Source organism: Sciurus carolinensis, chromosome 4, assembly GCF_902686445.1.
Source record: "Sciurus carolinensis chromosome 4, mSciCar1.2, whole genome shotgun sequence".
In the NCBI taxonomy this organism is placed as follows: domain Eukaryota; kingdom Metazoa; phylum Chordata; class Mammalia; order Rodentia; family Sciuridae; genus Sciurus; species Sciurus carolinensis.
In genome coordinates this window covers 113,138,824-113,152,548 of record NC_062216.1, presented here as the reverse complement: position 1 = coordinate 113,152,548, position 13,725 = coordinate 113,138,824, and the positions used below count along the sequence as shown (strand labels likewise).

The following is a 13,725-nucleotide window of genomic DNA, read 5'->3' as shown; positions in this document are numbered from 1 at the left end:
AAAATTCATTAAAGAAAATAGTTAAGATCTGTACCCAGGGCCTCATACATACTTGGCAAACATTCTACCACTGAACTACACCCCAAGTCCTAGATCTGTACAATTAAAACTTGAGTTAGAGTAGAAATTCAAATATTGAGGAAGTTAACAGATTGCAAGTATAGAGCATATCTGCATCCTGATTCAAATAAGCAAACTAAAAAAATATGAGACAATTGGAAATTTGGACACTTGATTGCTTGTTCAATGATATAAATAATACATTTATATTTTTTATTACATTTTCAACACACAACTGTTTAAAAAATAAAACTTGGGAAATAACAAAATTATAGAAATGAAAAGCAGATTAGTGGTTGCCAGAATTAAGGAGGAGGTAAGATGGGAGTGAATGTGGGTAGTATGGGGCTATGGAGCCACGGTGCATGCCTGTAATCCTATGACTAGGGAGGGTGAAGCAGAAGGATCACAAGTTTGATTTAATAAGACACTGTCTCAAAACAAAAGATAAAAAGTGTTGGGATATAGCTCAGTGGTAAAGTGCCCCTGAGTTCAATTTCCAGTACCAAGAGAAAAAGAAGAGGGAAAAATAAAAAAAGAAGAACATAACATGGAGAACTTGCCTAGCATGCATGAGGTCCTGGATTCCATTCCCAGAACCACACACACACACACAGGATCCTGTGATGATAGAAATTATCTGTATATTGATGGTATTGTCAATATAATTGTTGTGATATTGTACACAATTGTGTATAGTTTTACAAGATTGGGAGAACTAGGTAAAGATTCAGAGGATCTACCTTTGTTATTTGTTACAACTGCATGTAAATGTATAGTTATCTCAAAATGAAAACCTTAAATAAAATTAAAAACTAGTCATGGCTCACACCTGTAATCCCAGCAACTTAGGTGGCTGAGGCAGACGGATCTCAAGTTGAAGGCCAGCTGGGCCACTTAATGAGATCCCGTCTCAAAATAAAAAATAAAGGTTGCTCGCCTCTCTGAGAGGACCCACTCTCTCCCTTAAGGGTGCTTTCCTCCTCTTCTTCTTTTTCTTCTAATAAACTTGTTATACTTTAATAAATAAATAAATAAATAAATACAACTGGGGATGTAGGTTAGTGGTAGAGTGCCCCTGGGTTTAATCCCCAGTATCACAAAATAAATAAATAAAATAAAATAAGATGAAAATAAAAATTCAAAAAGTCTAGTTAATCAGTCAAACATACAAATAAATAAAATAAAAATGGTCAGTGCCCATAGAAAAACATATTCAACTTTTTAAATTAATGATTATAGCTGGGCATAGTGATTCATGCCTGTAATCCCAGCAGCTCAGGAAGCTGAGGCAGGAGGATCAAAATTTTGAGGCCCACCTCAACAATTTAGTGAGGCCCTGTCTCAAAATAAATAAATTTTTAAAAAGAGCTAGGGATGGGGATCAGAGTGTGCCAGAAGTTGCCAGGAGTGGAAGAATTAATGGGGTATGAACACATGAACTGGAGAAGGAGCAGAGGTGGGTGGCAGAGGGGTTGAGTCAGGGCGGTGACATAGAGGAAGTGTGGTGGAGCATCACCTTAGATTCTCAGCCCTTCCTGCCACAAAGTCTTACCTCTGCAGACACAACACTTTAATCGTGCCTGTCACAAAAGTGGACCTTCAACAAATGATGAATAGATAAATATACACACGAATGGATAAAAATGGAGACAAAGAATTTATTGTTTTGGGAAGCATATAAAATCAAGAACCAAACCTGTCTCGAATCTTGGTAGCCCCTGTTCCTCTGAGTCTCTCCACATTCACCAAATCCGTAAGGTTCCCTCAAGTCTCCCCAAGTCTAGAGAGCCACAGGGTATGGGAGGAACTTGTGCCCAATTCATGGAAACGGGTATTGAAGAGTCACCCCCATGCAGAGTCTGTGCTCAGCTGCCCCCAGGGCCACAGACCCTGAGCCCCTGCAACTCCCTGGTGAGACCCTACATGCAAGTTCCATGACTCAGAGCCAGGTCTGAGAATGCAGAGAAGAGCTCCAGTCTCAGGCTTTGCAGGAAGAGAAGAGCTCGATGGTGCCATCTGTGTGGTGCAAGTGTACTGACCTCTAGGTATGGCAGGACCAAGATCGAGGTGTCAGCAGCCCCCAGAGGGTTGTCTGTACCAAAGAGAGAAGGATGGATTAGGAATGAGGTCACTTCCGGTGACCCACCTAGGTACATCCAAGACACGAGAACCACCAGACTCTGCCCCCTGACCTTGGGTGTTAAATTGAGAACAACAGTGGCTGGCTGTTGGGTGTGTCCTGTTGGATGCGGAACTGGGTGAAGGTTGTGCTCTCTTACCTGGGGCAGGGGACAGTGCCGCCGTGCATACCATTCCTGGCAGTACAGGCTGACTTGGATCCCCTGGCCCAGAAAGAGCAAGGTCCACATCAGCACATTCCATGCGGGGCCTGTGTGCCTGTCATTCATGGTGAAGTTCAGCAGCCCTGGTGCAGCAGAAAAAGTTGTCACTCCAACTCCAGATCCCTGACTTCCTGGTTTCCCTCCCATCCCAGGGTACTGGGAAGTGATGGAACAAGAAGGCCCCATTAGGGAAGACCTTGAACCTAGCTGCAGAAACTCCTGGAGGTCTCAAGTGGCTCTTGTGAAACCAGGATTCCTCAGCTTACACCTTAATATCCTGATCTCACACTGAACATCCCAACCACATTCCAGTTTTCTCCCTTTGTCTCTATGTCCCTTGTCCAAATGCTCTCCAACCAGAAAACTTCTCCCATGTCCCCCAAGACACCCCCTTGTTGCCTCCCAATGCTGCTTCCCTCCCCATTCCCAAGTCCCTCCCCACCCCACCCACAGACCCAGCAGCCTCCCCATCAATCTGGGATCCCCAGGAGCAGGAGCCAGACCTCTTCAGTGGCACAGAGGCCAAGCTTACCCCCAATGACAAGGAAGAGCATCAGCATGACAGGGTAGAAGAATCCCAGGACAAAACAGAAGATGTACTCGTGCACCACTGCAGAGACCAGGAACACGCCCAGCATGGCTGCCCCTCGGCCCCGACCACCAAGAAGCTGGCAGAGCAAGAAGGGGAGTGGGGAGTGAGTCTCCCTGCACCCCTCCACAAAGAGCACTCTCTTAAGGCAGCCAGGAGGGAATGTGCGGTGATGGAAAAAATGTGGATCTGGGGTCAGAAGGGCCCATCAATCTTGTTCAATATCATTGAATTAGCTTAGGGGGCATTAGCTGCAATTTTAAAATGGGGTATAATAGTCCTTACTTTTCAGGATTACTGTGCTAATTAAATGTATGTGAAAACTCTTGGTAACTGAAAATTGCTCTGTGCATGTTTCTTCAAAGGCTAAGAAGGAAAGAAATATCTTGTGGAGAGGGTGAAATTAGAAATAAAGAAGGAAGGAAGTTAGGTTAGGAAGTTGGGTTGAGTAGAATGGGGACAGGTTGTCAACAGGGTCCTCAGGTTTGACGAGTGGGTGGTAGTGCAGAGGGAGGGAAGGAGAGGGTGTTCTGGAGAGCGTCCCTTAACTGTAGGAGCTGAAGGGGTCTGCAGAGCCCATACCCACAGCCCATCCTGATACACGTAGCTGTACAGCCAGTCATGGACCACCACGTTCCAAGTGCGGTAGTAGTTGGAGAAGGACGTTGAGTTCCACCAGTCCTAGGGAGGGAGTGGGGTCCAGTGCGGGAAAGGAGGTAAGCATCCCAGGCCCCAGCTCCTACCCACTGCTCCCTCTGCCTATACTCTCTGCCCTGTTCTTCCAACTCCCTCTTCAGGACTGGGGCCTGCCCTCCTTCTGACCCCACCATCTTCAGAAGATTCCATGGTACCATCTATACAAAAACAATTAGTTGATCAGATGGTGATCAACTACACCTAAAAACCCATATTGCTCACTGTGGCAGATCAACAGCACAGCTAGGTGACACCCAACATCACCATCATCGCCCCAACCCTCCCTCACTCTTCCTGCTGCCAGTTTCCAGCTAGCTCAGGTCCAGGACCCACCCTGTAGAACATCCTGTCTCCAAACCGGAGCATCTCAGCGAAAGCATTGAGCCAGCAGTGCAGGAAGGCGAAGAAGATGAGCAGCAACATGAAGATGCCTGGCAGTGGGGACAAGGACTGCTGTCCGACCCGAGGACCCTGTTGACTTGGACCTCCTGGCCACCCTACCCGGCAACCAGGGCCCAACTCTTACCAAGCATTCATTAATTGTTCACATATTCATGCATTTGTTAATTCACCCACTTTCTCAAGAATATGTTCTTGACATCTACTCCATGCTAGATGTTGGGAAAACAAAAATGATTTGCAAAGCCCCTGACCTTTGGGAGTTCTCAGAGTAGTTGGAGAGATACACACAAAGAAACAGAGTCAGAGAGGCATTTCCAACCATGTATCAAGGTCAAACGTAATGGCAGCTAAGTAAGGGGTGGGTCGCCATAATCAAAGGCTGAAAAAGGAAGGCTTAGCAGCGGGAGGTAAGGTGCTTATAGTCCCAGCTATTTGGGAGACTGAGGCAGGAGGATTGCTTGAGCCTTGGCCAAGCAGACCCAAACCATTCTGGGTAACATAGTGAGACATCAGTCAATCTATCGATTGATCAATCAAATAAAGGAAAACTTCCCAGAGAGGGAGCATCTCAGTCATGGACCACCATGAAGGAACTAGATTTTTTTTTTTTTTTTTTTTTTTTTTTGCAGTGCTGGGGATTGATCCCAGGGCCTTGTGCTTGCAAGGCAAGCACTCGACCAACTGAGCTATCTCCCCAGCCCAGGAACTAGATTTTATGGGTGAAAAATTAAGAAAGCTAAGGGACTAGTCTGAACAAAGGCCCAGAGGTATGGAGGTACATGACCTTCAGTGAACAGCTGGACTTGTGGTGGGATGAGAAGGTGGACTAAGATCACAGGGGAAGGGACCTTGAATGCCAGGCCAAAGGTTTATATGTTTATTTTATGGTACTGGGGACTGAAGCCAGGAATGTGCTTCCACTGAGCTAAATCCTCAGCCCTTTCTATTTTTTATTTTGAGAAAAGGTCTTGCTAAGTTGCCTAGGCCTCAAACTTGCAATCCTCCTGCCTCAACCTCCCAAGTAGCTGGGATGACAGGTTGTTGTGCCACCAAACTTGGACACACCAAGGGTTTAAATCTTATCTGGGCATGCCAACAACAGGAATCAGGTGTTTTATTTTGTTTTTGACAACAAAGTCCGAAACAGGCCTTATTTAATGCTAGAATAGTGGTGCTTTTGAGGCAGGGGAGGGAATATAGAGAAGTTACCTGGGCAGCAGTCCACAGATGGGAGGGGAAAGATTTGGGTGGTAGGGAGATAGTTGAGGAGGCTGAACTGAGACAGTGGCAACCAGTATGGAAAGGACAGGACAGATGTGAGAGGAAACACTGTTAAAACTGACAAAGGCACAGAGCGAGGCCTTCCCTACTAAGCCTTCTCCAGGGCCCAGTCTTCTCTTGCCCACCCTGGAGGCCTTACCGGGCAGTGTGGCATGCATGATAGAGAGCAGCAGGGCCCGTGTGCTGAAGGGCTCCCGGCTCATGTTGGCAAAGACGGGAACACAGAGGCGGCCCAGGATGAAGCAGGCGTAGAGCACACAGCCCAGGGCCTACAGAGAGATGGGGGACGTACACTATGAGGGGGTGCCGGCAGCTGGCTCTTTGCCTTGGAATTGAACCTCTGGCCCAATCTCTCCTCCCTCTTCCCTGGGTACCAGCCTCTCCCAGCTCTCCATGTCTCCCCTGCCCCCCGCACTCCTAGGAATGCCCCAGCCACCACCAGGCACAGTTGGCCACCCTTCTCTACCATCTTCTGACCTGGGCAAAGTTCTTGGCCACGTAATTCCACCTGACACTGGGTGTCCTGCAGCAGTAAAAAGGATAATATGCTTCTCGTCCTTTTATGTCATTTCCTGCCCAGGCCTGTGGCCCTCTCTCTACAGTTTCCTCAGTTGCTCAGGCCTGGGTGGATTACCTGGGGGGGATGGGGTCTAGAACATTTTAGACTTTCCATAACAATGACATCAAGAGAAGTTATAGCTTGGGTGTCAACTAAAGTAACCAAACATTGGAAGTTTCCTGGGATGTGTAGAATTTTCAGTATTAAAATCAGAACAGAACCAGGAAAACCAGGGCAGTTGGTCATCCTAGTATCAATGATAGGTTGGGCAAGGAAAAGGGCTAGTCTACCTCCCATATATTCCCATTTTTATTATGGGATGCCTCCTGAGCTAGTGACCAGTGCCTGGGGTAAGAAAGGACCTCTGGGAGAGGAGAGTTAAAGGTCAAGGTGACTGATGGGCCTGGGCATTTGGGGAGGGGTTGCAGGTCTTACCTGGGGTAAGTCTCCCTGTAGATGAGTGTGGGACAGAAAAGGAAGTAGAGGTAGCTGGAAAAACTGGGGGCCCAGATGCCCTCACCTGGGGAGGAATGAGAAGGATCAGGAGGGGAAAGGCAGAGAACAGAGGCGAAGGGGCCACTGGGGAAGGGGATGGGACTGGAGAGCAGAGAGACACATAGCACAGGGTAGATGGGTGAGAGGCTGGATACCGGGTCTAGATTCAGGCGGGGAGAGCATGATTAGGGGAGCGGGAGCTGAATTTGCTATTTCGTACCCCCTCTTTCGTTTCCATTCCAGGCACCCCTTTTTCTAGTGCAGGAGCTGTGGCCAGAGCTGTATTTAGTAGCCACAAGTTCCCATTCTCCTTCCCCTTCTATCCTGACTTTCTCATAGAGAGTTCTCAACCCCAGGTCTTTCCAGGCTGGGCCTGGGAACTGGAAAGCTCCAGAAGTCCTGGGTAACAAAGTGTGGTCTCTCAGAGGTGTGGCCTGAATAAGGTCTTAGAGCCCAGCTGGAGGCCGGAGCCATGTCTGCTGGTCAAGACCAGCTTGGGAGGGCAGAGTTTTACGTGCACCCTGCAACTGCTGACTTCATTCAAGCAGCCAAGAAGGTCAAGTTCATGAAGGGTCAGAGAAAGGCCTCACCTCCTCTTGCACGAAGGGTCCCAGGCACAGTCTCTCTCAGGAAGGAGTAACTTTTCATCAGGAGCCTGACCTGGGGCGGAGTAAAAGGGAGGCCAGGCTGCCATGTGGTCCAGGCAAATCACTTAACCTCTCTGTGTTCTCACTTACCATGGAGGCAGACCCCACACTGGCCTCTCCTGTCCCCACTTTACCCATTCGTCCCAGCAGCCTTCTGTGTTGGCGATCCGACAAAAAGACAAATACGTCCTCTAAACAGACAGATCAGTCTGCCCTGTGCTTTACCCCTTGCCCCTTTCGTTTTCTTTTCCTTGGAGCCTGCGGTTCCCACAGATCCTCCTAGCTGACCACGCCCCTACTAACTAGCCCCGCCCCCCATCATCAAACGCCCTCTTCACTTCTCTTCCAGGCTCACCCTCTGCAGAAAGGGCGCAGCTTTTGGTTTGTACCGGGTCCCCCTGCCCACAGGGCTTGCACAGAAGCGGGGCTTGTCCTCACCTGCTCAAAGACTAGGATGCAACGCGAGGCCGGCGGGAGCTCATGCTCCACCGCCACGTAGATTGGGAGCACACAGAGCACCGCAGCGTGGGCGGCCAGCAGCACACAGCCCAGGCCCGCCCCCAGCATCCAGGCGCCCCCTGCCCGGGGCCTGGCCCACAGCCGCAGGGCCTGGTAAGGTGCCAGCAGAGTGACCAGGAACATGGGGACCCACGTCACCAGCGCCAGGGGCAGCTGTCCGAAGCTGAAGATCAGCAGATCGAACTCCAGCACCAGCCTTGGAATAGAGGAAGGAGAAACTAGACGAAAGTGTAGTCCACCCTTATACCCTTCCTCTTCAGTCTGACCTCTTGGAGGACAAGCTGCCAGACTTTTGTTGTTTGTTTTTTGGTACTAGGGGTTGAACCCAGGGTCTCACACATTTTAGGCAAGGACTGAGCTACATCCCCAGCCCTTCTTACTTTAAAATTTTTTAAAATATATATTTTATTTAGAGACAGGGTCTCACTGAGTTGCTTAATGCCTCGCTAAGTTGTTGGGTCTTGCTTTGAATTTGCGATCCTCCTGCCTCAGCCTCATGAGCTGCTGGGATTATAGGTGTGTGCCACCACAGCAACAGAGGTGTCTTGATAAGGCTATGCATGCCCCATCAGGGAAGGTGGGCAAAATATATCTCTGCTGCCCCGCAAGTCTAGCTAGGGCATTGCCTCAGGAGACCCAGTGATGGAATGGATTTGATTCTAAATGACTCTTAGAGCCCTTTGTGAATTTTGTGGTATTCCAGAAGGGCTCAATACTCTGTATACCACAAATGTTATAGTATGAGATATTCAGAATTCAACTTTGATTTTCATTACTTTTGTTTCTTTAGAATGTCTGTAGGTATGGACCCAGGCTTAAAGGATGTAAATTGTTTAGTGTGTTGCTCACCTAGGTTCCAGCCTCAGCATGGGGGATGAGGGACAGGATATAGTTTATAAAGATGAAAAATGAGAAACAACCTAAATATCTGTTAATAAAGACCTAAATGAACAAAATCTGGCACTTCCATACTCTGAAGTCATTAAAATCAGTGACCTGACATGGAAAAATTTCTAAGATAGGTTGTTCAGTGTAAAAACAAATTGCAAAATAATACGTACAATATCTTGTTTATAAAAACTCCCACGCAGGGCTGGGATGTAGCTCAATGGCAAAATGTCTGCCTCCCATTCACAAAGTATTGGATCGTACCCCTAGTTCCAAAAAAGACAAAACAAAACAAAACAAAAGAACCCCACCAAATAAATAAATAAATAATTAAGATTAAAAAAAATACAAGACTCCCACAACATACATCTCTTTGGAGTGTGTGTGTGTGTATGGAAAATGTTCAAGGACTATCACTTTACAATAAAAAGTATATTTGAAGTTGTTTTGTGTGCATGGGGAGTTGTGGGGGTGGTGGTACCAGGGCTCTAACCCAGAGCATGCTAGGCGAGCATTTTACCATTGAACTGCATCCCCAGACATTTTCTTATTTTATTTTGAGACAGGGTTGCCCAGTCTGGTCTTGAACTTGCAATTATACTACCTTAGGCTCCCAAGTAGCTTGCCTGTTTGAACCTTGTACTGAGATTTTATCCCTATAATGCTCATGTAATTAACAACAAAAATTTTACCAAAAAGGACGGGGGTTGTGGCTCAGTGGTGGAGTGCTTGCCTGGCCTGTGTTAGGCACTGGGTTTGATTCTTGGCAGTGCATTTAAGTAAATGAATAATATAAAGGTCCATCAATAACTAAAAATATACATAAAAATAATTTTAAAAAAATTTTAAAATTTGTTCTAGTTAGTTATACATGACAGTAGAATGTATTTCAGCACATTGTACACCAATGGAACACAACTTCTTATTTATTTTTTTAAGTATTTTTTTTCAGTTGTCAATGTACTTTTTATTTTATTTATTTATATGCGGTGCTGAGAATCAAACCCAGTGGCTCACGCATGCTAGGCAAGCGCTCTACCACTGAGCCACAACCCCAGCCGCATAAAAATAATTTTTAAAAAATTCTACCGAAAGGAGGTGCTGTTGCTGAACCTCTTTATCCCTGGTCCTCTTCCTTTTATTGCTTCCTAAGCCCAAGTTAGGGTAAGGTGGGGTGAGGGTGGGGGGGCTTGAAAATACAGACCCCAGGACTATGCAGCCCTCTGAGGCTCATCCTCAGAATGGGGAGGGGACGCTCTGTGGGAAAAACAACCGAGACACTGCATATATCTGTCTTCCCCACAAGATTGGCAATGGCTCATGGGAGGGATGGGGCTATCCCCATCTTTCTGTCCCCCAGAGCTGGGGCTCAGTAGGTACTCACTGATGAAGGTTATTTGAACAGGAATGCAGGAGTGGGGTACATGTGTGGGCACACACCTATATCTGCCTCAAGGCAAGATTACTATTAAGAAGCTGGGTGCGGTGGCCACACCTGTAATCCCAGTGACTTGTGGATGCTAAGGCAGGAGGATCACAAGTTCAAAGCCAGCCTCAGTAACTTAGAGAGGCTGAGCAATTTAGTGAGAACCTGTCTCAAAATAAAACAACAAAAAAAGGACTGGTGATGTGGATCGGTGGTTAAGCACCCTCTGGGTTCAATCCCCGTTACCCTCCAAAAAAGACAAAGAGAAAGAAGGGGGGCTATAGTGTCCCTGGAATGTCTGGTCTTGGGAAGAAGGACCAAGGGCCATCCAAGGCTGGGGAAGGAAGAAGTCCAAAAGTGTTTTAGGTGAGAAGTTTGCTGATGAATGTCCTTAATCAGAGCATATGCCCTTTGGGGTCAAGGGCAGGTGGAGTACTGGGAGTTAGAGATTCTGATCTGATTCATGAGCCTATCCCAGGCAGGAGGGGGGCCTACCTGCCCTCATCAATGAAGTCAATGGCCAGGGTACTAATGATGAAGACACACAGGCCAGCGATGAACATGTGGTAGATGGTTCGGAAATGCTGCATCTCCATCAGCTCACTGGAGAGACAGACGCCTGAAGGTTAGTGTGCGAGGGCCCTCAGGGTCATGTGGACTAGATCAGGCACTGTATACAGAAGGACATGGGGCTACCAATCCAGAACTTTCAGCTAAGTTCTGAGATATGGCTGAGACTTCTCATCTGGGTGGCCTTTCTTCCACAAGCACATCCAGGGTAAATTGGGGGAACTGAGCCTTAGAAACCCTCTCCATTTCTCCCCACAAACCACTTAGAGTCTAGGAACAAGAAATGAGGTGTCCTTGATCCCCAGATGAAGCTCTTTCTTTTCCTCCTGTCCTTATTTTCCCCTGACTTACTCGAGCAAGGACTTGCGGATGACAAAAACTTTCCGTCTCCCAAAGGATGGCTTCTGGGTCCTGAATAAGACAGTCGTTTAGGGTCAGGCTCCAAAGGAAGAAGGCAGTGGCCAGAGGACAGGGTCATGCAGAAGGTCAGTACTTGGGAGCCCAGAGCTATATCAGGTGAAGGTCAGAATCAGGGCAGAGCAAGGTCCAGAATGTGGAGGTCAGTATCAGGAAGTCAAGGCAATGGAGGGAAGAAGTGGGGAGCCTGAGGTCAAGGTCATGCCAAAGCTGGAGAAAGGTACAAGTGCGTGTCTCAGGGTGTTTCCGAGCACCCTGCAGTCATTCCCTAACTTTCTGGATCCTCAGACTCACTTGCTTAAGGGAGCTGGGGGAGGGGAGGGCAGAGGTCTGTCTTGTGGTGGGCAGGACTGTATGGCTTCCCACATGGCCCGATCCAGCAACTCCACCAGCTGTCCCTGTGCTTGTTCCAACAATTGCATCTTCACAGCCTACAGGACAAAAGCCAGGGCAGAGCCCAGTGTTCATCCAGCTAGTTTTCTTTTCACTCACCAGACATTTACCTAGCTTCTTTCTATGCCAAGTGCTAGGGGTAGAAAGATGACAAGCCATGCCCAGAGCTTCCCCAGACATTCACCTCCTGGCTCCTGGGGCAGCGGTGAGAATCAAGAACGACCACAGGAGCAATGCTCCCACTTCCTGGGTCTGAAGTTCCACCAGTCCTGTCTGATCCTTACTTTCTTATCTCTGACCTTTAGCTTCACTACCAGGAAGACGCTACACTGGCTGACTTTTTGTCCCATCCCTGAGGACCTGTATTTCAAAATCTGCCATCTTAACCCTTAATTCCAACCTGATGTTTGTTGTTGTTGTTTGAAGTACTGAGGATTGAACCCAGGGCACTCTACCGAGCCACATCTCCATCCCTTTATAGTTTTTGAGACAGAGTCTCACTAAGTTGCCAAGGCTGACCTCAAACTTGTGATCCTCCTGCCTCAGCCTCCTGAGTCACTGGGACTACAGGTGTGAGTCACTGAGCCAGGCTCTAATCTGAACTTTGAACTTGAGAACAAATCATCTTTATCACCAAGCCATTCCTCACCCTTCCTTGCCTCCTGTCACCCCAAGAACCTGTCCATCTTGACCTCTGACCTCTGAGGTCCCTCACCTCCATATGTTGGGTCCATTGCACGAAGTCTGGGGTTCTGTGCGTCTCAGTGTTTCCTAGGAGGAGGGGGTCAAAGGGCACACTCAAGGGGGAGGAGTTAGGGTTCTGTAGGCCCAGGGGTATCCTCTGTACAGGAAACACTTCTGTAGCTTAGCAATCTCCCCTTCCCCCAACCAGTCAATATCTAGTATCACTGGTCAGGCAACTAGAAAAGGAAGTTATTTTTGTAGGTGAGGAGGTCATTGGCAAGAGGGATCTGATGACATTATTGGAAACAGCCCCCCAGGAATAAGAAGCTACTCCATCACCCTCTGTGGTTAAAGGGTCAGAAAGGGAAGAGAAGACCACCACTCTGAATGTCCCTTTTCTCCACCATGTCTGGACTGGGTTGTGTGGGACAAATACCAGCATCTCCCTTCCCTGGCCTCCCAGCACAGGGGGAAGGGTTGAAGTTAGGAGGCCCCTCTCAACAGTGCATCCCCGCCCCTGAGCTTTGTGGTCTCCCTGAGAGTGGCTCACCTTCTCCAGAGGGTTGCTCCTCCTGTTCCCCTCCCTGCCCTTCTCTGTTCCTCAAACGAGTCCCCATTGGCTCCAGGATGCCAGTCTGAGTGGCAGCAGGTGGCTGTTGCCGATGTTCCCTCCTTTCCTTCACAGCCCTCCTGCAGAGCTCTTGTCCCACTCAGCTCAGCTGGCAGCTCCAGAGGCTGAAGTCCTTTCAGGTGGAGGGGACCTCCAGGACACAATAGGTTATCTGAAGACAAGACTTCTCAGAGCCAGCTCTGATCCGATGGCTGTCACAGAGAGGGCCTCATCCCCCGCAACACCCAGACCACCACCCACTCAGCTCCAAACCTGTTCTCCCTCCCACAGGAATGGTGGCTGTGTGTGTGGCTGGAAGGGGGACTTTGCCTCTCTGAGGCTTATCACCTATCACGGTTTGCTTTCCAGTCCCTCTCCCATAGGCTTGAAGGTCAGGGAGGAGTCAAAAACATCTTCCTGTATCAGTGCACTCAGCTTCCTGGGACCATGAGATGAGGCGGGCGATAATATTCTGATGGGGGTGGTACTCGTGATCACTCCAGGAAATGCTGGGTGCTAGGGCCCCTGATTGTCAGCTCTGTCCTACACCTGCTTGGGTTAATAGAGTGAAAGGAGATCAAACAAGCACATACTTAGCACTGAAGGAGTGCCAGGTATGGCCACATGGGGAAGAACCAGATGCAAACCTCCCTCTATTATTTACTAGCCCTATAATTCCAGGCAAGTGACTCAAATTTTTTAAGCCTCCTTTGAAAAATGGGGGCAAAACCTCCCTACCTCACAAGGTTATTGTAAGCCCGAACAAAGGTCGTCCAGGTCAAAATCATGCAGTCCCAGTCCTGGTCCATGGAAATGGGCTCGATAAATATTTTCCTTCCTCTTTTGGTAGTAACAAATGGGTGTTTTGAGAATTCCTCTTTGCCGAGTTCCTGTTGGGGATTAACTATTAATCCTTCCCCTCCCCAGTGTCCAAAGATCAGTGTTGGAAATGAGGTCGTGACCTCTGATGGAAGGCCATGATTCCAGGGTCTCTCCTCCCTCTACCTCCCATGGATTGCTGAAGGAGGCTTGATGGCTCCATGCAGGTGCCAGTGGCTGTGTCCTCCCAAGTGCAGTGGGAGGGACTGAAGACAGTACACCAGGAAGGGGGAAATGGTATGAGTGGACCGCTGTGGGAGAGAGG

General features: G+C 48.3%; 1 protein-coding gene across 2 annotated transcripts; it reads right to left on the bottom strand.

Annotated features, from left to right (window-relative positions):
* Positions 1 to 1,714: 1,714 nt before the first annotated feature.
* On the bottom strand, positions 1,715 to 13,426 carry Soat2 (sterol O-acyltransferase 2). 2 transcript variants are annotated; one of them, XM_047550012.1, is made up of 16 exons: positions 13,320 to 13,426; positions 12,522 to 13,130; positions 12,003 to 12,058; positions 11,189 to 11,325; positions 10,829 to 10,888; positions 10,403 to 10,510; positions 7,513 to 7,789; positions 7,018 to 7,087; positions 6,368 to 6,452; positions 5,851 to 5,896; positions 5,513 to 5,642; positions 4,024 to 4,121; positions 3,577 to 3,675; positions 2,938 to 3,073; positions 2,343 to 2,488; positions 1,715 to 2,155 (listed from the first exon to the last, which is right to left on the bottom strand). In XM_047550012.1, the coding sequence occupies exons 2-16, from the start codon at positions 12,586 to 12,588 to the stop codon at positions 2,105 to 2,107; spliced, it is 1,566 nt and encodes a 521-aa protein (XP_047405968.1). In that variant the 5' UTR covers positions 12,589 to 13,130; positions 13,320 to 13,426; the 3' UTR covers positions 1,715 to 2,104. The 2 variants fall into 2 exon arrangements, with proteins under 2 accessions (XP_047405968.1, XP_047405969.1); XM_047550013.1 differs by having other exon boundaries at positions 12,522 to 13,133; positions 13,320 to 13,390.
* Positions 13,427 to 13,725: the final 299 nt, after the last annotated feature.

Bases quoted from the DNA above. Each gene is read 5' to 3' on its own strand.
- Soat2 (XM_047550012.1), bottom strand. From the start codon at position 12,588: ATGGGGACTCGTTTGAGGAACAGAGAAGGGCAGGGAGGGGAACAGGAG. The intron at 7,088-7,512 runs GTGAGGACAAGC...ACTCCGCCCCAG, and splicing joins GCATCCTAGTCTTTGAGCAG to GTCAGGCTCCTGATGAAAAG. The intron at 3,676-4,023 runs GTGGGTCCTGGA...CTCCCTCCCTAG, and splicing joins GAGACAGGATGTTCTACAGG to GACTGGTGGAACTCAACGTC.